General features: G+C 52.0%; 2 protein-coding genes across 9 annotated transcripts in view; both read right to left on the bottom strand.

Annotated features, from left to right (window-relative positions):
- Positions 1–7,897: 7,897 nt before the first annotated feature.
- Positions 7,898–16,963, bottom strand: CRYBB3 (crystallin beta B3). Of its 2 annotated transcripts, XM_033412881.2 has the most exons (5): positions 13,237–16,963; positions 11,575–11,693; positions 9,884–10,016; positions 9,410–9,552; positions 7,918–8,210 (listed from the first exon to the last, which is right to left on the bottom strand). In XM_033412881.2, the coding sequence occupies exons 1-5, from the start codon at positions 13,309–13,311 to the stop codon at positions 8,045–8,047; spliced, it is 636 nt and encodes a 211-aa protein (XP_033268772.1). In that variant the 5' UTR covers positions 13,312–16,963; the 3' UTR covers positions 7,918–8,044. The 2 variants fall into 2 exon arrangements, with proteins under 2 accessions (XP_049553781.1, XP_033268772.1); XM_049697824.1 differs by having other exon boundaries at positions 7,898–8,210; positions 11,575–16,963.
- Positions 16,964–17,098: 135 nt separating this feature from the next.
- The window catches only part of KIAA1671 (KIAA1671 ortholog), a 186,043-nt gene continuing 179,820 nt past the window's right edge, over positions 17,099–23,321 (bottom strand). For all 7 annotated transcript variants that reach the window (XM_049697805.1, XM_033412878.2, XM_033412875.2 and 4 more), the window contains one exon: positions 17,099–22,207. The gene's annotated coding sequence lies outside the window, so the exon portion shown is untranslated. The remainder of the gene's footprint in view (positions 22,208–23,321) is intronic.

Genomic DNA, 23,321 nt, shown 5'->3' on the forward strand with positions numbered 1-23,321 from the left:
TTGGTCCCTCGGTGTCAACAGCTGAGCTAGTGTTGACTCGTTGCCTCTAGGTTAACACGGCGTAGGCGCCGGGACGATGGTCCGGGGACGCTCAGGGATATTTCTCAGGGCTCAAGTCAGCCTCCTGGTCCACGTGTTGAGAGCAAGCTCCCCTCTCAATCGTTCAAGTGGTCCCGTCATAGCCCCGCAGTGGTGGGGTAGCAAGGCAGGTGGAAAAGCGAGTGTACGGCATTCTTATCAGCCCATCCCTGGGCTTCATGGTCCTTTGTGGCTATCCGTGTCCACGGGGGTCCTGTAGGTCACGCATGGCTGTTCTAGACCCTGAATAGTGGTTGTGATGCTCGATGACTTGGGTCAGCTCCCACCTGTGGTAACGCGTTGTAGACGGCCTGTAGCTGTGGTCCCATCCCCCTATATCGTTGCTCTGCCCCCTCCCATAGCTGGGCCCAGTAACCCAAGGGTTCTCTTATTATTCCGCCATTGCCACAGCCCCTAACCAAACCCCTCTGGGTAACTGGCCGCGTCCAATTCACAAGGCTGTCCCTGAGTTAATATCCCTAAAGCCTGTGTCTGTAATTGCGTAGGGGTGCTGTTTCGGGGTAGGCTTGTCTTACCCGTCCAGATAACACCCAAGTATCTGATGGATAATCCAGGTCCTTGTGTTTCCTCCGTATTCACCAGCCATCCCCGTGCAGTCAGACGAACCCCGAGGGTGGAGCTGCTACTTCTAAACTGGAAAGAGACTCTGAGTTGAACAGGGCATCCTCAATGTAAGGAAGAGGAAGGCGGCTCTGGTGGTGGCCAGCCGCCCCAGGGCCCCGCGTGCTAGTGGACGGCCGCCTCGGGATCACCCCCCGCAACTTTCCGTTCCCGACAGCTCGGCGCTCACGGGAGTTTCCTCGGCCTCCTGGTTGGCCGGCCAACTGTTGGGCTGCACCCGCGGGCCTGTGAGCCTTGTAATTGCCCAGTCGTGAGCCTGGTACATCAACGGTCACTGGACACGGGACCTTACACGTCCGAAGCAAAGGTCCTGGGGCGACACCCCGCCATGCGCAGCAGACAGCGAGCAGAACATGGCTGCACTCTTTACCCCGGGTTGGGGGGGAGGGAGGCTGCCATTTATACGGGGAACCGCCATCACGTGGGCTCATCAGTTACCCGGGAAACCAGCAGCTTGGGCACGCCCCTCACGGCCCTCAGGTTAATGAGCATCACGAGGCCAGGTGTTTCCCTTTAATAAACTAGCAGGTGGAGCCGCTCTGGGCTAAGGATTAGGACAATCACTTGCTGGTGGCTGGGGGGGGGGGGGGCAGGTACGGTCACGTGAGCAGGTGCAGGTGAAGCAGGGGCTGGTCCAGCAGGGGACGTACAGAGAGCAAGAGAACAGCCACCTTGAGTGGCCTGATCATACACCATCATATCCCCAAAGCCCAGTGCCTGACACGTAGTAGGGACTGCCGTAACCAAGGGCCCCAAACTAGTGGCTCGAAACAACAGAATTTGGGGATGAAATGGTACAGCCTCTATGGGAAATAGTATGGCGGTTCCTGAAAAAATTAAGCATAGAATTCCCACATGATCCAGCAATTCTACTTCTGGGAATACACCAGGGACTCCAGCAGGTAGTTGTACACCTATGTTCACAGTAGCATTACTCACGATGGCCAAAAAGTGGACACAGCCCAGATGTTCACTGACAGATGAATGGATCAACGAAATGTGTTCTATCCTTACGATGGAATATCTTTCAGCCTTAAAGGGAGGGAAATTCTGACACAGGCTACAACCTGAACAAAACTTGAAGACATTATGCTAAGTGACAGAAGCCAGACACAAGAGGACAAATACTGTATGATTCCACTTCTAGGAGATTCTTAGTGCAGTTAAGTTTAGAGACAGAGAGTAGAATAGTGGTTGCTGGGGTCTGGAGGGAGGGGGGACGGGGGAATTATGGTCTAATGAGTACAGAGTTTCAGTTTGGCCAGATGAAAAACACTTCTGGAAATGGATGGTGGTGATGATTGCACAAGACTGTAAATGTATTTAACGCCACTGAACTGTATACTTAAAAGTGGTTAAAACGGTAAATTTTATGTTATGATTATTTTACTACAATAAATATAATGTCACAAAAAGACTTCCAGCAATGTATTGTCTCATAGTTCTGGAAGCTAAAAGTCTGAAATCACCTTCTTCTTTTTCTAAGATTTTTTTTTTTATTGAAATATAGGTGATTTACTATGTGGTGTTAATTTCTGCTTTACAGCAAAGTGATTCAGTTATACATATATACATTCTTTTTTTAAATATTCTTTTCCATTATGGTTTATCATAGGATACTGAATATAGTTCTCTGTGCTGTACAGTAGGACCTTGTTGTTTATCCATTCTGTATACAATAGTTTGCATCTGCTAATCCCAAACTGCTAAACCTTCCCTCCCCCCCCCCCCCCCCCCGCAACCACAAGTCTGTTCTCTACGTCCGTGAGTCTTTCTATTTCACAGATAGGTTCATTTGTGTCATATTTTAGATTCCACATATAAGTGATATATGGTATTTGTCTTTCTCTTGCTGACTTCACTTAGTATGATAATCTCTAATTGCATCCATGTTGCTGCAAATGGCATTGTTTCGGGGTTTTTTATGGCTGAGTAGTACTCCATTGCATATATGTACCACATCTTCTTTATCCATTCTTCTGTCAGTGGACATTTAGGTTGTTTCCATGCCTTGGCTATTGTGAATAGTGCTGCTATGAACATAGGGATGCATGTATCTTTTTGGATTAGAGTTTTGTTTGGATATATGCCCAGGAGTGGGATTGCTGAATCATATGGTAACTCTATTTTTAGTTGAAATCACCTTCTTGATGTTACAAAGAGTGCAGGCCTTGGTGTCCCCAAACACAGTTTGATCCTTAGAAACAAAGGAGCCAGAGCTACAAGGAGCCTCGGAGGCCACCAAGTCGAGAACTTGACCCCTTTCAGCACCGACACTCCCTTCTCATGACAATTATTGTGTGACAGCCCTTTCCTGAAATAAAATTGAAACTATAACTCACCTATGTACATACTTTCAGAATAAATTCATAATAAAATGTCCTAACTATAATATATAAGAATAAATAAAATAAAATGTGTAATAATATGTATCTCAATAGATAAAGGTTTGGACACAGTTATACCAGAATGATGTAAACAAGGAGTTAGGTATTTGTGCTACTTACAGTGGACAAGTTTGGGTAAGAAGTTAATATTGGGGCTTCCCTGGTGGCGCAGTGGTTGAGAGTCCGCCTGCCGATGCAGGGGGTGCGGGTTCGTGCCCCGGTACGGGAAGATCCCACATGCCACAAAGCGGCTGGGCCCGTGGGCCATGGCCGCTGAGCCTGCGCGTCCGGAGCCTGTGCTCCGCAGCGAGAGGGGCCACAACAGTGAGAGGCCCACGTACCGCAAAAAAAAAAAAAGTTAATATTGAACTGAATGTGTGCTTGACATTTTCATATGCCCATGAAGAATCTTCTTACATATAATAAAGCCAGACATGCGGATTGGCCCAGAGGTGATTTATTGGTGATGCAAACACTGCAGGCAACATCGCCGCAGGTGCCATGATTCTTTCCAAAATGGGGAGGAATGCTTGGTCAAGTTCCCACCCGAGGGTAGGGAGCTGGGGTATTTATACACTAATTTCTGTTAGCTATCGGATGAGGGCTGCTCCTAGTAGGCATTAATTCTCCAGAATGCCACCTGCCCCCCGGCACACAAGCATGCAGGTGCCGGCAGCTGGAAGTGGCCCCCACACACCACCATTTCAGGTTCTAAGTTATATGGGAAAATACATAGCATCTGCTACCATCCAGGAGCAGATAAAAGACATCCAGGGTGAAGGCTGGGGAGAGGGGGCCGCTGGCAGCAGGAAGTGGCAGGAGGACCCCAGGAGAAGCAGGTGGGGGGGATGTATTTGCTGAGGCTCCCTAATGGTGGACCCCTAGGAGGATGCCCACAGAGTCCGCCGCCCAGCTCCCAGGGGTCCTTGGGCTGCAGTCCTGTCTCCATGAGCCCTGCTCACCCCCCGGGTCCCATTCTCCCTGTGAAGCCTTGTCACAGCTTGGACTCCCCAAGCCCGGCCACGGAGCCTGGGTTCCTTATTTTCTTGCTTGCGCTGGCAGCCTCAGGATGACCCCCCCATTACTGAGTAACTGGCAAGTCTCTCTGCTTCATACAACCACGGAGCCCATATCTAGGGTCATCATTTCTTTTTTTTTTTTTTTTTTTTTGCGGTACGTGGGCCTCTCACTGCTGTGGCCTCTCCCGCTGCGGAGCACAGGCTCCAGACGCGCAGGCTCAGCGGCCATGGCTCACGGGCCCAGCCGCTCCGCGGCATGTGGGATCTTCCCGGACCAGGGCACGAACCCGTGTCCCCTGCATCGGCAGGCGGACTCTCAACCACTGCGCCACCAGGGAAGCCCTAGGGTCATCATTTCTAATGATGATGAGGATGAGGATGAATATTTCTAGAGCCCACACTTTATCTGTTGTTCTCATCCCTTTCTGCCATTAATCTTACGCTAATACTCAAAACAACCTAGATAGTGTTATTAACTTCATGTTACAGACGAGGTGACGGAGGCACAGAGAGGTTAAGTGACTTGCCCAAAGGCACACAGTAAGTGGTGGAGCCTGGAAAGAAACCTGGGTGATGTGGATCAAAAGCCCATCTCAGAGGGAGACGCAAGAGGGAAGAGATATGGGGATATATGTATATGTATAGCTGATTCACTTTGTTATAAAGCAGAAACTAACACACCATTGTAAAGCAATTATACTCCAATAAAGATGTTAAAAAAAAAAAGCCCATCTCAGATGTACTGCCTCTAATCATTAGTCTACAAAGCCTCTCAATTAAGTAAAGTGACTTCCTGGCCCTGAACCTTGACCTTTGGTCACTGAGGGATGCCTTTGCTTCACTGTCCCTCTCAGGCTCTGCCCCTGTGTTAGGTGGAAATTTAAGTCTAGGTTGGAGTTAAGAGCAGCCTTTTGGGGTTATGCAGGCCTGGGGTCAAATCCCAGGTCTGCTGCTCCCTGGCTGTGTGACCTTCAGAGTTGGCTGCCCCTCTCTGTGCTTCCGAGGCCTTTAGTGGGGTTGAACGGGATAATGCATGGGAATACTTGCAGAGAGCAAGCTCTCCTTGACACAGATGGTTATTATGGGTTTCAGGCTTTGGACAGGGTCTGTCCTGAATATGGGGTCCAGCTGAACTCTACCTCTAGAGTTAACCCAGCTGCAGTGCCTGCGACCAAGTCTGGCCCGAGAGAGGGAGGGGAGGGGGCACTGTCCCCAGTACTGCGTTGGCGTCCTTGCCTCCACTGACCCATAACCCTGGAGCCTGCCAGGGGCCTTCCTGGTGTAAACTGAGACCAGGCATGGACACCTCTTGCCCAAAACCTAGAACACAGCAGGTGCTCAATAAACAGCCGCCACCTTCACGGACAGCAGCTGCAGCAGCAGAGAAGGTTCAGCTACAGCATCAACAGCTGGTGGGCAGGGCGACCTGAGCTTTGGAGATGGACACGAACTTGAGTGCTGGTCCCACCACTTAAATGTGGTGGCACTTGGGACAATTTACTTCAACACCCTGGGCCTCAGTATCCCTCTCTGCAAATGGAGGTCGTGATCACCCATCACAGATGAGAGCTGATTCTATAAAGCAGTAGTGGACTCGGTGACAGTAGGGGCTGGAGAGCAGTGACTACTATTATTCTTGTTAAAATTGTTGCTGTGGCAACCGTTGTTTCCTTTTCTGTGATGTTTCTCTGCCCCTGATGGATACATCAGAGCGTGTAGGGCTCAGAAACAGATGTTCTAGCATCAAAATACAGGGTTCAAACCTCGGCTCTACCACTTCCTGTCTGTGTGGCCCTGGGAAGGTGATACGGCCTCTCTGAGCCTCGGTTTCCTCATCTGTTGAATAGGATTAATAACTGTGCCTTCCAAGGTCTTCGTTAGGATTCGACGAGATGATGATGAATAAAAAGCCCTAGCACTGGGTCTGGTGTTCAGTGAGCACTGATGGATAAAGCACAACAAGGCCTCTCTCTGTGACAGGGAGGAAGGAGTGGGTGCTGGTGGGAGGAAGGGGTGAGGAGGGGTGGGTGCTGCCGTCCCCACATCCAGGGAGTCAACCCCTGCCTTCCACCTGCCTCCTTGCTGGGTGCCCTCACCCACCCCAGCTCTGCCCTACACACCAATGTAGGAATAATTCGAGGTGATTTCTCAGCTGTGCATATTTTTTTAAGCACACAGGCTGAAGTAACTGAAAATTGCCCCATTTTATTTAATGTCTTCCTGGGGCCCCCCCAGGCCTCCCCCATACCAGCGGCCTTTAGCCGTGGGGAGGCTGCGGGAGGCCGGAACGGGCTGCAGGGGCAACAGGGGAGCAAGGTCGGAATTGGCTCCTGGAGATGGGAGGGGTGAGCCCCGGAGGCCAGCTGTGGCCTGACTGTCAGACGGGACAGTCCCTCCTATTCCCATGGCGGGGAGGGGGGCGGGGAGTGGGCGGCAGAGGAGACTCATGTGCGCAGCCACGGTGTCCCCCCTTGGGCTGGAGGAAGCCACTGAGGCTCAGGGCTGGCGGGTGGGATGGGGGCTTAGCCCTTGAGCCGAGGTTGCAGATCTCTGGGCAGGGCGACAGTCACCAATGCGTGGAAGAGAGCGGGTCAGGGGCACCATATCATCACGGCTCGCCCGGATCTCTGCAGGAGCTCCCCAACCGGTCTCCCTGCTTCCCCCTTGGTCCCACCGTCTCTGCTCTGCGCCACAGCCAGAGCGCTCCTATTAAACCCAAAGACAGACCATGTCTCGCCTCGTTCAAACTCTCTGTGGCTCCCGCCCCCGGGAGAAGAGTCAGACTTTCCCAGAGTCTGTGGAGTCCTAAATGCCGACCGCACGCCCTCTCTGACCCCCTCCCCATCTCTTACTTAACCCTCCTTGCTGTGTCTCCATCACTCAGCCGCACTCCAGCCTGACCTTCAAGCCTGTTCTTCCTCCGCCTGGAATGTTCTCATGGGTCATTCAGGTCTGAGGTCAAATGTCACCTCCTCAGAGTTCTCTGACCGCGACCCCATCACTCTGCATCCTTGTATCCCGCTTCCTTGTCCTTAGCCCTTCCCACCTCCTGACATTATATTCAAATTTACCTGTTCATTTACGTTCTGTCTCTCCTAGAAGGTGAGCTCTGTGTGGGCGGGACTCTGCTTTGTTCACTGCTGTGACCTCAGGCCTTGAACAGGGCCTGGCACTTGTGGAATAAGTTAGTGAAAATAGAGACTGACGGAGAGATGGAGGGGGAATGATGGACAGGTGGATGGGAGAAAGGAAGGATGGATGGATTAATGGGCGAAAGGACTGATGCAAGGATGGATGGATGGGAGGGCTGGATGGGTAGATGGATGGACGGATGAGTGGATGGATGGATGGATGGAGGGAGGGAGGGATGGAGGGATGGACAGAGGGAGGGAGGGATGTAAGATGGATGGATGGAGGGATGGATGGATGGGTTGATGGGAGGATAGAAGGAAGAATTGAAAGAATGGGTAGAAAGATGGGTGGGTAGAAGGAGGGATGGATAAATCAATGGACAGAAGAAAACACAGAAATATGGAAGGAAGACGAGAAGGATGGATGGATGGATGGATGGACGGACTGACAGATGGAGACACAGGCAGACAGACACAAAATCGGGGCAGGATGCGCATGTGGTTCTGCCTCAAATGGAAGCACAGCTCACAGCCCTCCCTTGGGGCTCTCAGAACCCTCAAGCCCCAGCCTCCTTCATCCTGCCCCTCCCCTGGGCTCTACCTGGGGCCCAGCCCCCTCAAAAAGTGACACGGAGGAACATGGCAGGTGGGGGACCGGCCCCAGGCTTTATTGAGCAGATTCCGGGGAAGGGTGGCCAGGCAGGCCCTCACCCCGGCCCTGGAGCCGCCTCTTCTTGCCCTTGCTGCCCCCCAGGGTGGGCCTGGGCCACTGGGGCCTGGGCGCCCTTCAGCTGCTGAGGAAGCAGCCCCGCTTGTGCCACTTCTGGTCGCGGATACGGCGCACAGACTGCAGCTGGGGCTGGTTGGCGTCCCACTCGTTCCAGTGGCGGTACTCACCCCGCTCGAACACGTACTGGCGGCCGCGGTAGCCGGGGAACTCGTAGCCAACCCACCTGCAGGGAGACCAAGGTCGGGGTGAGGGTGGTAAGTGTCCAATCTCTTGCCTCCGGCCAGACCGAGTCTTTTAAAACCAGCGTTTGATCATGCCCTCCACCTCCCTAAATCCCTCCCTGGCTCCCCAGTGCCCTCGGGATGAACTCAAACTCCTAATCCTGCCCACAAGATTCTTCACGTAGCATCTCTAGCCTCATCTCTCATTCCTTCTTTATACCCCACACTCCAGCCTGTCTTATTCTATTCTCCCTGAACCTGCATGTCTCTGAGCCTTTACACATGCTGTTCATTCTGCCTGGAATGCTTGTCCTTGCCCCAACCTTATTTCATCTCCTCTTTCATTAGTATCCTTTACATATCAATTCAGATATCTCCTCCTCCAGAAAGCCCTTCCTGACACCCCCAGGCTGAATCAAGTGCCTCATCAGGACCCTCAGAGGCCCTGTACATCCCCCATCACAATTCTGATCACAACGAATTGCGAATACTATTTCCTTGTCTGTCTCCCTATAAGACTGTGAAATTCTTGAGGGAGGAATTGTATAGTTCTTGTTGCCCCCATACCCTGACCATAGGTGATAACTTAGTAAAAAGTTGTTGAATACATTATTATCAGGTAGAGGTGGCACCTTTCAAGGCCCAACCCCAGATCACAAGCCTGCAAGTGAGATACAGTCACCTGGACAAAGGGATGGTGATCCTAAGATTGTATTAACAGAGATATCAAGCCTAGAAGGAGGGAGGTGATGAGCCTGCTCTCCTATGTACTACTCAAGCCACGCCTACCTACAGGCTGGGTTCCCTGGTAAGAAGGACAAAGATTGCGAAAAGGAAAAAAATATCTGAGTTCAAGGGCCTAGGGATGTTCAGAAAAGGAGTGAAGATTTTGATGGAGACAGGTAAGGGGGACAGACTTCACTTGGTTAAAAAAAAAGATAAAACTGTCTATAAGTCAAGGCTTCCTGGATAACCAATGGTACAGGAATGCAAGCAATTGGACATTCGCCTCATGGGGGATCTTGAATGGGGCTTTGAGCACCGTTGGTATAGACGCACTGACTTGAGTGAAGGGCCTCCGGGCCTGAAGGAGCAGGAAACGTCAGCTGTGTAGGAAATTGTGAACAAAGATTCTGTGTGGAGCCAGAGGCATGCCAACTGGAGGACAGGGCAGGGGCAAGAGTGGGATCAGGTCCCTTACGTCCCGTTGATGGCCCGGACGCTCGCCACACGGTCCTGGAAGCCGTGAGCCCAGAGGCTGGGCACGTCATCGTCCACTATCTCCATCTTGCGGCCGCCGAAAGCCGGGTTCTCAAAGAGATGCAGCTTGTGATCCGGACCATCCTGGGGGCAAAGACCACGGGGTGAACCGGCTGCTCCCATGCCCAGAACAGGGGGCAGGGAGGCTCCAGGAAAGAATTAAGTCAAATAACGTCCACCCCCAGAGCTGGTCTCCTTAGGCATTTTAGAGCCAGAGAGCCGTGAAACCAAGAGGGGCCTTTCAGGTCTGGTTAAAAGCTCCGTCATTTAGCAGATAGGGACAGCGAGGCACAGACAGGGTGGCAGGAGGACAGAATTATTCACGTAGAATGCCAGCCAAGCCCTCGGCTGAGCTTGTGGAAGGAGCTTGCCTCACTAGCTCCAGGCACGTCCTGCTTCTAGGCGTTATACTCACAATTTGCAGAGGCCGGAGGGACAGGAGGCTGTCACCGCGGTGGCTGTTGGACCACGCGTCCCAGCGAGGATAATCCCCCTTCTCCAGGACATACTGCTCCCCGCGGAAGGCCCTGCGCTCAAATGCCAGCCACCTGCAGGAGGAAAGAGGCCTGGGTCGCCTCTGCTGCCCTGCGGGAGGACCCAAGACTAGTGAGGGGGGTGCCCAAGAGCTGCTGACTTTTGACCCTGCACCTTCCCTCCAGCGCTACTACTGAGCCCCGGTCCTGGTATTGAGGGAGCTGCTGGAACATACTGGGAGTTGAGACTCTGAGTCAGAAAACCATCCTGGGGAAGAGTCTTGAGAATCTATTTTATGTGCAGCCTCTGTGTAGGCTGCTCAGAAACATTTTATTTTATTCTTTATTTTATTTTTATTTATTTAATTTAATTTTTTGGCTGCATTGGGTCTTCATTGCTGCACGCGGGCTTTTCTCTAGTTGCAGCGAGTGGGGGCTACTCTTCACTGCAGTATGTGGGCTTCTCATTGCGGTGGCTTCTCTTGTTGCAGAGCACGGGTTCTAGGAGCGCGGGCTCCATAGTTGTGGCTCGTGGGCTCTAGAGAGCAGGCTTGGTAGTTGTGGTGCACGGGCTTAGTTGCTCCGCGGCATGTGGGATCTTCCCAGACCAGGGCTCGAGCCCGTGTCCCCTGCATTGGCAGGAGGATTCTTAACCACTGCGCCAACAGGGAAGTCTCTCAGAAACATTTTAAATGCAATGCCTGGCACACAGTAAGTATTCCATAGACATCTCCTCCTTTTCCTCCTTCTCCTGCCCCTCCCCCTCCTCCTCTTATTTTTCTTCTTCTTACTATTATATTGTTAGGGCTATTATGACTATTATATTGTAATTTTTTTTTTTTTTTCGGTACGTGGGCCTCTCACTGCTGTGGCCTCTACCGTTGCGGAGCACAGGCTCCAGACGCACAGGCTCAGCGGCCATGGCTCACGGGCCCAGCCGCTCCGTGGCATGTGGGATCCTCCCGGACCGGGGCACGAACCCGCGTCCCCTGCATCGGCAGGCGGACCCTCAACCACTGCGCCACCAGGGAAGCCCTATATTGTAATTATTTATGTGCATCCTTCCATTCACTTTCACAAAAACTCTCTCTGAAGTATGTACCCTTATTATCCTATTTGACAGATGAGAAAATAGAGGCCAAGAGGGTGAAGCACCTTGCCCAGGATCACCCAAGTGGGTAGTACCAGAGCCTGGACTTTCCACCTGAAAAATTCAGGGTCCAGCTGGGACTCCTGCTTGCCATGTGGACATGCACAGGACACGTGACCACTTTGGCCTCAGTTTCTTCATCTGTCAAGAGGGATTCAGTGATATAAAAAGCACATTAGAATTTAGACATTATCATCATTATTAAAACTATTAAATCCCACTAGTAGGCACTAGGCTAGGTGCTGGGTGTCTTCCTCTGTTCTCTCTCCACAGTGCCCTGCTACTGACCTCAGAGATGGAGAGTTAGAAGGACTCCAAGAAAATCACAGTTCAATGCTCTTATCTTACAGGTGGGAAAACTGAGGCCAGAGATGGGAAGGGAGTTGCCTAAGGCCCCACAGCAGATCTAGAGCTTGATCCTGGACCTCCCGACTTCCAGAGGGCTCAGGGCTGTGAGGAGGGGCTGGGGGTGCAGGTACTCACGGCCCCGACTCCACTTGGATGGAGCCCACCTTCTCCAGCAGGCTTTCTGTCAGGTTGGGGCACTCGGCCGAGAGCTCGCACCGCTTGCCCTGGAAGTTCTCCATTTCGTACACGATCACCTGGAAGGGCAGCCTCCTGAGCATCCCACCGGGGCAGGGTTCCCAGCCCCAGCCTGTGTCCTGCCAGGCCCTCTTTAGGGCCTTGGAGGGAGGTACTGCCATCCGCTCCCTCAGCTCTGCCTGGTACAGGCCTGAAGCCGGCACCGCCACAGGTCTGCCCTGCCCCCTGGTGGCCATGGAGGGGAACACCTCCAGGAACCCCCATTAATCCAGGGATTGCAATTCTGGTATCTGGCCGGAGGCAGTGCAAAATCAAGTAAAGCAAAATGACCAAAATAACCAGAGGGTTACTGTAGGGCAATGAAGCCGCTGTGGATAGGAGGGACTGTGGGCCCCCTTCTAAGCTTTTCAAGAGAAGCCAGAAGTCTGTAATTTCCTTAATGTGAAATTTCTCCATTTAAAAAGCCTCGTGCAGGACAGATAAAACTCCAGTTTGCAACAGTTGAACTTCACCTGTCCCCAGAGGAAGTGGTTGCAAAGGCAGAGGAAGGTTTTGCCTCTTTCACCCGCCTAGAAGCACAAACTATCTTCGTAGCAGGTCCCTGGGGAGCATTGGCTCTGGTCATTTTATACAAGGGTCAAGGGAGGCTCAGAAAACGTCCTGGGCTGCACAGCAAGTTAAGTGGAGGCATGGACTCAATAAGCCAGCGGGCTCTTTTCTCCCGAGCACTGGAGTGGTCAGGGGAAAGCCAAATGCCAAAAGGAGCCAGGAAGGGCCGGCAGTGATACCCTCTTCTCTGGTGGGCAGCTGCCTCTGGGCAGCTCTCCCCAGGGGGAAGCTGGGGGTCCACAGGGCAAGGCTGATTCACCCACGAATCAGGCCCAGAGCCAGGCAGGCCTCTTTGCTGCTCTTCCCCTCCCGGTGTGCACCCTTCTGGTTAAAGCCCCCAGTTATCTCCTTAGTCAATTCATTCCTGGACCCCATCTCAAATTAAAGCCCCCGGGATAGCTTAGAAAGGACAGAGCCGGGACTTCCCTGGCGGTCCAGTGGTTAAGACTCCGCGCTTCCAATGCAGGGGGCGCGGGTTCGATCCCTGGTCAAGGAGCTAAGATCCCACATGCCACGCAGCACGGCCAAAAACTAAAAAAAAAAAAAAAAAAAAAAAAGACAGAGCCAACAAATCCCAGCTCTCAGATTCCTCCGCTAGCTGGCCATGGTACTGGCACACGCATTGAGCTCTCACACTGAGAAGTGTAGGTACCATCCCCACTTTAAAGATGGGGCCGTTGAGGCCCAGAGAGGGCTGGGGACTGGGCCAAGGTCGGGCAGGAGAGTCAGTGCCGCGTCTCCCAAAACCCGCATTGAGACTGGCAGGGTGCGCGTGACCAGTTCCATTTTGCAGACAAGGACACAGAAGAGGAACGATGGGGCAGAGCCATGAAGTGAATTTATCGCAGGGCGGGGACATGTCCTCATGGTCCAAGCTGGCCAGAAGGGCTGCGGCTCCTTTCTGGAGAGAGGCTGCCTGGCCAGGAGGCTGACCCCGAGGACCAAGAGCGGCCCTGGGCCCAGAGCCCCCGGGACCCCCTCCCTGCCCGGTACCTTGTAGGCGCCCCCGAGGCCTCCGTGGCTCTTGCCGGCGGCAGCCTGTTCCGGCGCGCTGTGCTGCTCCGCCATTGCCCCAGGAACACCTGTGGCTTCAGTCAAAGGCAAAAGAGTCACCAGGTGCACCCGGGCAAAATCAGGTGTTGACGTGATTGGAGTCGAGGCTGAGCTATAGAACTTGGCTGCCTCTGAGATGTGGTCATTGCTCACAGCCTACATGTGGTCACTCAGTCATTCAGCAAACATCCCCTTAGTATCTACTATGGACCACAGGGACCGGGACAGTCAGGGGGGTCAGGATCCCCATTTTACAGAGGGTAATCCCAAGGCCCAGTGAGGTGGGGCTGGGACTGGGCTCCAAAGCGCGTGCCCTTCCCCCACACCCGGAGCTCTGTGCGGACACAGCACCTCCAGACCCTGCTCAGAGGGTGGGCGTTGCCTGGGTTTCCTCTACAGGAATCTCTCCCGCCTCTGCACCCCAAGCAGTATAGTTTTTTGTTCACTGACTCCTTCACTTGCCAAAGATTCCGTGAGAACCCAGTTGGTGCCTGGCCCTGTGCTGGATGATGGAGAGGAAGAGACCACAGACTGGTGGGAGATGGACAGACAGACAGACATCTAGAGAAAGCATGATGCCGGACCAGGTCCTGGGACACCGGCTCCAGTCCAGTTTCTCTGCATTCACTTATTCGTTTCATATGCATTTATGGAGCACTTTGTTCCAGCCACTTAAAGAGACACAGACACAAACAGACAGACAGATAGCTCCCCTGCATCCCTAGGGACTGTGCCACACACCCCTGGGCCTGCATTAGTCACATGGAAGGATTCTCTTGATGCCGCACACACAGACACATAGGACTGTTTTCCTGCTTATCAGCACACGCACAGGTGCACACACACACAAGCTCCCGTGGTCATTGTACACGGTCACTTCCCACCTGTTGCACAAACACAGCCCCTCTCTCTTTCTTGCACACACACATGCCCATTTCAGACATCCACAGTGGCCTCAGCTACACCCCACATTCCTGGAAGTAGATGGGCTGCGTGGCCCATATACTCAGGACACAAGCCCAGGGATGCGTAGCCTGCGGGCTGTCTGTCTGCCTGTGTCCAGCCTCAGCAGGAAACAGGGCCTGGTCCAGCTCATGGAGGTCCAGCTCACAGAGGATTCTCAGCAGATGTGGCAGGCCCCCAGTTTGCCCATTCCGCTTCCTCAGCGGTGCTCAGTCTTTGTAGGTCCCCTGCCCTAAGCTCACAGCCAAGGGCTCGACCCTGCGCACCCCCTCAGACACCAGCTGGCTTGGTCGCTGTCCTGGTTCCTCCCTCTCGGCTCCAGCCCTCACGTGGATCCCCGGTTGGTGCAGGGGGCCAGCTGTGCACGCCCCCCGGAGACCACCAAGGTCCGGGCCTGCCTCTCTCTCCCCGCATACCCAGAATGAACCTGTTGCAGTCGCCTTGAGAACAGAGGGGCCAATGCTGTCTGCAGACTCAGTCTGCTTCTGCAGGGACCGTCCTATTTATGGGCGTTTTCTGACAGCCCAGCACATCCTGGCTTGCTGAGGCAGCGCCCTGTCCACCTGATTCTGTGCGGGCCACTTCACCCCAATAGCAGGCCCAGGGAGGCCCCCATGCCTCTGTATCCTCAGCCGTGGCCTCTGATGACTTCCTGGGGGCAGACGGACTGCATCAGCTTTGTGGGAAGCCCGGCAGCCCCAGGCAGGGGGCATCGGGGTGTAAAGATCTCAGTGTCTTCAACTTCCTTCCTTTGGCTTCTCAGTTCCACCATCTTCCTATTGAGGTGCATGACGTCCTTGGAAAGGCTCCAGGTCTTAAAGTGAGGGGTCCCAGAATCTCTCAATTTCCCCATGTGCCATGTGGCCTAAATTTTAAGTCAGATCACCCTGAACATACCCTCCAAGTTGCGTGTAAATCCACCCAAACATTTCCACGAGATGTGGTAACAGACCCAACAAAGATTCATTTTCGTTATACAGAAGATTCGTTATACAAAGATTCATTTTCGTTACACATTTCATTATACATTGACAAATAACAGTGACCATTTATTGAAGACCTACTATGTGCACGGCACTGGGCCAGCTTCACGAGCAGTATGTTCAATCCTCACGCAGCTCTCTTTAGGGGAGGAATTATGATCTCCACTTTATAGAGGGGGAAACAGATCAGAGATGTGGAGTCACTCACCCAGGGTCACACAGCAGAGGAGAAGGGGTTGGCCTCCTCCAGGGCCCAGCTCTTAGCCTAAATAGAAATAAAGATGATCATGATAGTCCCTTTATTTATGACCAAAAAAAAGATCCACGCATTTTGTGTGTGTGCTTAACAAAGTATAATTTTGCCTGTGATAGCTACCAGAATTTCCTGGCTTTTCGAAAGTTTTCCTTAAGCTACTTTGCTTTAATGAAAGACCTACATTAGTACCTGTTTTTTTTTTAACGGAAAGAAATCCAGAGAATTTCTGCTTTTACAAAAAAAGGGTGAAAAGCAAAAATCACGTTGTGTTCACTTTATAACGAGCCATGACAGTGGCGAGGTGAGCCCCAAGCAGCGAGTGGCGCCACCAAGTGCCTTCCGTGGGAACCACACTCAGTATCTCAGCATCAAATGGCCGAAGCTTTGAACTGTGTCTGACAGCATCTGTGCTTTATCTCCATTTCTTCTGTGCATCTGCGAGCAAGATGTGTCCTCAGGTAATTGCTTCTTCAATTTATGCCATTGCAGCTTAGGAAAGGTTTCAGAGGAACGCTCTGCTTTCGGATAGTGGAGGGGAACCTGTATTTAATGATTGCTGAATGAATAAAATAATGAGGGCAAAGGGGTAAATTGTTAACCAAGAGGGTTTTCTTTTGCTGTTTGTTTTTGGCTAACATTCTCAAGTCGGCACAAAACCCAACCTCCTTGCATCCCTGGAGGTGTGGGTGACAGCTGGGCTCTGGAAACAGGTGGACTTGTGTGACCTTGGGTGAGCGAATGAAGGTCAGAATCACAGCCTCTTCATCTGTAAATGGAGAAGCTTCTCTCTCCTCGAGCCACTGAGAGATCACGAAAGCAAGACACTCAGCACAGCGCTACCTTCTAGCTTTTAATCACTGAGGATCCTGCCTACTGTTGACAGTTCAAACCAAGAGGCTGCTTCCTTCTGGTGCCCATGGAAAGCAGAGCTGGTCTCAACCCCTTAACCTGGGATGCAGCCACCAGCTGCTGGGGATATAAGGGGGAAGACAGAGGTGCGACAGCCTATCAGGCCTGACTCCCCAACGCCCATCAGTTCCTTTAGGATCCTGAAGACCTACTATATGCCCAGATTTCCTGGGCCGCATTTCTTTAACCTAGAGTTCTCAGTCCTGGCCCTATTGCCATCTGGGGCCGGATCATTCTGTGCGCTGGGGTGTGACGGCTGTCCTGCACAGTGTACAATGCTAAGCGGCATCCCTGGCCTCCACCCACTAGATGCCAGTAGCATCTCCCTTCCCTCCTTGTGATCACTAAAACAACATCTCCTGTCATTGCCAGATGTCGTGCGGGGGACACAATCCACCCAGCTGAGAGCCACCGCCTTTAACTTTTGCCCACTATTATCGCTGTCACCACCCCCATTCTGGAGAACCATGGGGGTTCAGAGATACCCCACAGCCAGGAGGAGGCAGAATGAGGACCCAAGCCCACGTCGAATGGAGATCCTGCTTTTCTCCATCGGCCCCCTTTCCCAGGACCCCTGCTGCACCCTCCCTCCGTCTGGCCCCCAGCTCGCCGCAGCGGAGAGGCTGACTCAGCTGGGGACAGGCATGCATGCATGGGGGAGTCCATTCATTCACACACCGACACGCTGACGTCTCCAGTGCAGCTCGCGTCAAAGCTTTATTTGCTGCTTTCAGAGTCTGAATGCAACGTCTTTGTACATGCAAAGGTCATTTTGTTTTAGGGCAGTCGACCAGATTCCCAACTGCTCTGCTGTGCGTATGAAACCTCTTTACAGTTACAAAATAGAAAAGCACTGGTAGACATCCAATACTCTGTGAGGTCCGGGAAGTCCCGTTTGTTTTGATGTTAAAAATATAGGTTTCTCTAGATGAATTCTCAGTCACACGATTAGAGATCATTTCTGGGACTGGATAAAGTGCCGGTCGACCACCTTCTGTTCAGAACTCCTGGAGCCTGTGAATTCATAAGGCAACTGCAAGGACACCAACTGGCAGGACGCTTCAACTTTCTCGCACACAGGACTCGAGTTCCTTTTCGATCGTGACTCAAATATCGGAGGAAGGGACCCAGAAGAAAGGTTAGGAAAATACATAGCGGACGTATATATATTTCCACTCCCCCCTCCACCTTGCAAAGCATTTTGAGGCTCATAACCATCTGGGAAGTGCAGGACTTGTAGGACGTTGGTATGATTTAGGGAACAACACAGTACAAAATATCTTCAGTAACACAACAGATGACTTTCGTGAGCCCCGTATTTACAGGATCTATAAGGCTATGTGGAATGAGCTCATTCTTTAGACGACGGCGTCACGTTGTTTTTTTTAGCAGGTGTGACGCCGCCGGAGACTGTTAAAACAGTGCCAGGCTGATTCATGGGAGATGGTGTGGCGCCAGGTGTGAGGGCGGCCGTTTAGGGAGATGCTGGGAGGTGAGCAGTGAGCGGCTGGGAGGTTACCTTGCTGGAAATCTCAGGCTGACTTTCCAGGTACCTGGTTTTCTGGCCCCCTCCCTGCAGGAACCAACCTAGACAAAAGAAAGAAATCTCTAGAGGGGTGATGGGGGCCAAAGGAGATACAGACCAAGACTCAGCACATTCATGCCTACTGGTTTTCTATGCGGTTCTATGTTTCCAGACCCTCGACTTGCCCAGAATTCCAACAGGGTAACTCCTGGCAGCTTCTCAGCCCAGGGCTCAGATCCATCACTCCCTAAGGGGGTGAGGCCCAAGGTGGACCCCCTTCCAGATGTGGGGCAGGTCCCCTCTCCCTTAAGTGGCTCCCTCCTACTCCATGGAATCACGATGCCACGGGGCTTTTTTTTTTGCTTTCCTGTTTTATCACATGTTGGAGGAGGAAAGGCACAGTCGGAGGCTATAGAAGGATTCTCCATTACTGTAGTGACTCGCCACGGCATAAATTGGAGGCGGCGCAATTCCCGGTGGATAGAGTTTTTCTCCCACCTCCCTGCAGACCTCACCCTGAAATGCTAGTTTACACAAAGACAACTGTCATCTAGCTTCCTGTATTAAGGGACAGGGCTGTGTGGGAGGAACCACAGGGATGGAGGAGAGAGGGAGTGGGCGGCTTGAGAGTCCTCTCCTTGGGCGCGACGCTGTCTTCCACGCAGGCCCACGTCACCTTTAAGCAAGCATTTTGTTTTGGAGGTGATCCAATGACACATCTGTGGGTTTTTAGCTTTGTAACGACGCCTAGCTCCTGGGGCAGTCTGGGGGTACCGTGATGAAAAATGTAAATGGACAAGGCAGCTGTCAGCGCCGGGTGGGAGCAGCTGAGGTCTCCTTCAGGGAGATCATGCCTAAGGTTTTTCCAAATCCCCTGCACAGCCTCTAAGGTTGAAGACCTCAGGCTCAGCTCTATTCCGATACCTAGAGTTGGCCTCACTTCTTCCTGGGAAGCACAAGGGAAAACGCATTTGTCTGAAAGTACATGACTTTGCTTGTCCCCTGCAAAACCTCCCCATCTGATTGTCCTTTCCCCGAACCCCAGACGACATGAGGCCGTCAGGGCAGCATCACTCAAGGCCCCCAACACTCTAAACTCCACTGGGGTTTAGTGAGGCTTCTCTTCCATGGCAGTTTCTCTGGTGGTACTGAGAGGTTCTCCACAACACTGATTTTTGAGCCCTCACCATGGAATTTTACAGGCCAAAGGCTTCTGTTACATTAGGCAAGAGACCATGAAGAAGGGGATCTACTGGAGGGGAAAAAGATATGGACTTATCAAAAGACCAGCTCTCAAAACGCTGATGTGCAAAGAGGGTGTGGGGGGGATGGAGGGGGAGAGAGAGAGTGTGAGAGAGAGAGAGTATAATTTAAAAAATCACCTATCTATCCATCTTATTTTTGAGGCATTCTGTATAAAACTCTCATTTAGAGAAAGCCAAAGGCCCAGGGGAGGAGGGCTGGATGAGGGCGGGTGACCTGATTGCATACAAATGATTAAGGCATATTAAGTTAGTTTAAAAGGAGACAGATTTCCAAAGGTGGCTCCAGGCAAACTCAAGAAACTACCATACAACCCCTTGCTTAGCCCCCAAGAGCTCATCTGGCTTAGAAAGAGGAGAAATAAATAACCCGTTTGCCTGGCTGTCTGCAAAGGCTCTAAGCGTCAGTTGCTGCGAACTTCATTGTACTGATCGTCGCAGGAGCCGGGGCTGACGGGAGCTGCACTGCGTAGGCCGCTCCTGACCCACCGTGACTGTCTGCTCAGCGGTGAAGGGATGAGGCTGCTGTAGTCAGTGTCAAGGGGTGGACTTTGTATGTCCTCGTCACCAAGGAATGAAATGGATTTTTATTTCCAATCCAGGTGTGGGAGGTTAGGCAGAAGACCTCCAGGTCAATCTTGTTTTCAAGTGTTTTTGTTTCCTGTTGGGTATACATGGGATGAAACAGGACTAATTCAAAACTGAGAGTTTCGCACGGTTAGTATCACTATACTGACCGAACAGAGCAAGTGGCTTCCTACTGCCTAGGATGGTACCAAGGGGCCTTCCCACCTTGAGAAAGGCAAAGAAAGACAGCAGGCGAGAAAAGACAGCACACTAGGAGTGTCTAGAGGACCTACTGACCTGGACACTACAGCAAAACTGAAATGAAACATGAACTGGGTCTCTGAAGAGTAAGAAAGGAAAATCAACTGACGTGGTTCCTGAAAGGATTAAATCCCCAAATGGCCAGAGAGAGCGGACTGACCACAAACTCAGGGAATGAAGAGAATACAAACTGTGATGGAGCAGGACCAGATCTCCAGACACACATGCATGAGGTTTCCAGATGCACAAGGTTGCCCGGGAGACGGGCTCCAACCACCGCCCAGCCAACAGGACTCAGGGAGGGAGGGCCTCTCACCCCCACCTCGGTCGCTGTCCGTGGTGCTGAACCACAGCCCCTCTCGGGCCCGGGTGTTTGTCTTAACCTGCAGGGACGGGATTGGGCTCCATCCTGCCACACCCAAGAGAGGGAAGAGGTGGTAAAGGGAGATAAGGGAGGAAGAGCGCAGGAGACAAACAGAGACTGAAGGAGGGGTGGCCAGGGAGAAGGGAAGCAGGTTTTGACACCATTTGCAAAGAATGGATTTATTAGGAGAGATTTTCACCTTTTGGGAAGTCCACTGCTGAGCAAAGCTCCATTAGGAAGCTCAGGCCCAGTGCCCCTCAGCAACACAGGCTGCCCTGTGAACTGCCCACGCATCTCTCTCACACATGGGTGTCTCCCGGGCAAGGTTGGCACAAAGTTTATGGCAACTCCAGACATGGCGGTGGGCCGACTATCCCTGGGATGACTGCTGGGGCCTTGGGCTCAAGGGGTGGAGGAGGCTGGTGTGGAGGATTTCCAAAAACAAGGACAGAGTAGCCATGACTGGAGACCCCAGAGGTCTTGGAGATTCCTGGGAATGAGCTTAGAGTTGCCAAGAAAAAAAAGAGGCAAGGCAAGCCTATACTTGGTTACCTAGCGTCTAGCAAGTCTGTCCAGAGTTCCTGGGCTGGGGGTCGGGGGGACCCCCCTCCAGAGAAGGGCTTTCAGCAAGACCCTCCCTTCCTGCATTTGGACCTAGAAAAAGCACCTGGTCAGGTAGAACTGGGGGGAGGTTGGGTAGAAAGAAGAGGTGAGAAGAAACAAAAAGGACCCCTCATTCATCGTTTGTCCTGAGACCAACTGGGAATAGATCTTTTATGCCAGCAGCTCAGGTTGTGTTCAGAAAGGGACTTCGGAGCAAAAGCCTCTCGGGTGGGTCTGATGTTTGGGAGGGAAAGGCACTGCCATTTGGGCTGCAGGTTTTTGAACCTTGAGGCCAAGGGACAAAGGTCACCCTACAGAAATCAGAGCTCGGATGAATAGGAACCAGGGAAGTGTACACCAGGGTGACAATCAGAATTTTTAAAAAGCTTGGGGTAGGGATAAGATAACCTGAGATGATTGGATACTTCACGCAAACTATTCACACGCCTCTCCTCCTGTTCTTTAACATAAAAACATATATACATATCAAATTTCAAAGAAAGTTGGCTGGATTATTGCTTTATCACCTTCTAAAGCAAACAAAACGTGATGTACAATGGAACAGGCAAGCTCTGCACACAGCCCCACCGGGAGGATAAATACACTTGAAAGAATGAGGGCAGGTGTGTTTAAAGATCAGAACTGCTGATTCTTCGAGAGGGAGAAGGAATTCGCCAAAGGAGCGATCAAAGCCCCCAACCCGGTGGTACTGCTGGGACCACAGTTACAGCAGGAAATGTACGGTTTCATCTTCCTTGGAAATGTCCTTCCAAAAAAAGACCAGCCCTGGGTGGGGGTCGGGGGGGAAGAGGCGCTTTCACGACTCAGAACCCAGGGGAGACGGTCCAGCCTTACATCCATATTCCTGGAGCTGCTGCAGGGGTTTAAAATGGGTAGAAATGCACATTTTTACATTAAACCAAACCAAACCAAACCAAACCACCAGCATGGACATTTCTGGGCCGCCTGGCTTCTTTCCCAGCCTGAAGTGCTGTCCTGGGAGACAGAGCACGTGCTCGTGGAGGGTGAGCCTTCCTGCCCCATCCGTCCGGGAGAGCCTGTGGTGAGGGGGGGCATTGGGCAGCCTTCTCCACCCGACCGACAGACCGACCGACCGGAAGGGCCCAGGTGTGTGCAGGAAGCAACGGCAGCAGCGGGACCTCGTCTTCGGGTACTGACAGTTAAGGCTTGTTCATTAGACGTGGCAGTGGCCCCTGTCTGGAGAGGAAGGGACAGTCCTGGTGTCAGCAAGGGGAACAAGAGACGCCATTTCTCCCCATCATCGAGCCCTAGACACTTTTCTGGTGCTCCCCAAGGCAGCCACCCCACAAGCTACAGGCCAGGAAAGACGACTTTTTTTTTTTGAGGGGTGGGATGGGGAAGGTGGCAGGCGGCTGGATATGATGGAATGAACGTGAAATTTAGGGTCAGGTCAGGGTGCCAGCGTCGGTGGTGTCCTCAAATGGATGGCCGGAAGGTTAAGTGAGATATCGTGGGTACAGCACTGAGCACCAAATAAACACAGGCTCTGATCCCTTATCTGAAATCCTAGAGCATAGATTTATTGGGGAATTTAGAAATTCTGAGTTTGTTAGATACATATATACAGACATATATATGCTTATATGTAAATATTATGTAACATATAATACATACGTATGTTATGCAACACCCCCATCATTAACCACATAATATGCCTGCAGTATTATGTATGGATATTCATATGAAATGGGGAAAACAGAGTCTAAATAGTATTTTATCCATGCAGGTCAGGTTTTGTCACTAAATAAGGGATGGAGGTGCTTCGTTTTGCGAGCTTTCTGGATTTCAGGTTTGTGGAGAACGGGTGGTGGGTCTCCTGTGCTGCTCAGAGCAGAGCTGACTCTGACGGAGCAAGAGCCATGTGTTCCTCCCCCAGGGACTTCCGGTCCATTCTCAGGGAGCCCTCTGGACCGCTCGGCAACACGGGCGCTGCTACCCCATTTTACAGATGGGCAAACTAAAGTTCAGGAAGTTAAATCATTTGGGGCCCACACCAGGGCATATCTAATCGTTCGATTTTTTAATTTCTTTTTTTTCAAATTAATTTTTAATTATACAGGTTGTATAGGAATGTAGAAACTGGGGACACTTCAGATTAAGCTGTCCCGCCCGTTCAATTTATAAAGGGGGCCTGAGATGCAGTGAGAAGGGCTGGCCAAGGGCGTGAGACCAGAGTCCATGCCCTTTCCATCCACCCCAGGCCGTCCAACTGTGTTTTTTTTTCCCTAAGAAGAAGCAGATCATTGCCACCCTCTTTACGGGAACCCCAAACACCCTCAACCACGTTTTC

The sequence above is a fragment of the Orcinus orca genome, chromosome 15 (assembly GCF_937001465.1).
Source record: "Orcinus orca chromosome 15, mOrcOrc1.1, whole genome shotgun sequence".
NCBI classification, from domain to species: domain Eukaryota; kingdom Metazoa; phylum Chordata; class Mammalia; order Artiodactyla; family Delphinidae; genus Orcinus; species Orcinus orca.

Bases quoted from the DNA above. Each gene is read 5' to 3' on its own strand.
- CRYBB3 (XM_049697824.1), bottom strand. From the start codon at position 11,870: ATGGCCACCAGGGGGCAGGGCAGACCTGTGGCGGTGCCGGCTTCAGGC. The intron at 10,017-11,574 runs GTGAGTACCTGC...TTCCTCCTGCAG, and splicing joins ATCCAAGTGGAGTCGGGGCC to GTGGCTGGCATTTGAGCGCA. The intron at 9,553-9,883 runs GTGAGTATAACG...CTTTGCCCCCAG, and splicing joins CCCTCCGGCCTCTGCAAATT to GATGGTCCGGATCACAAGCT.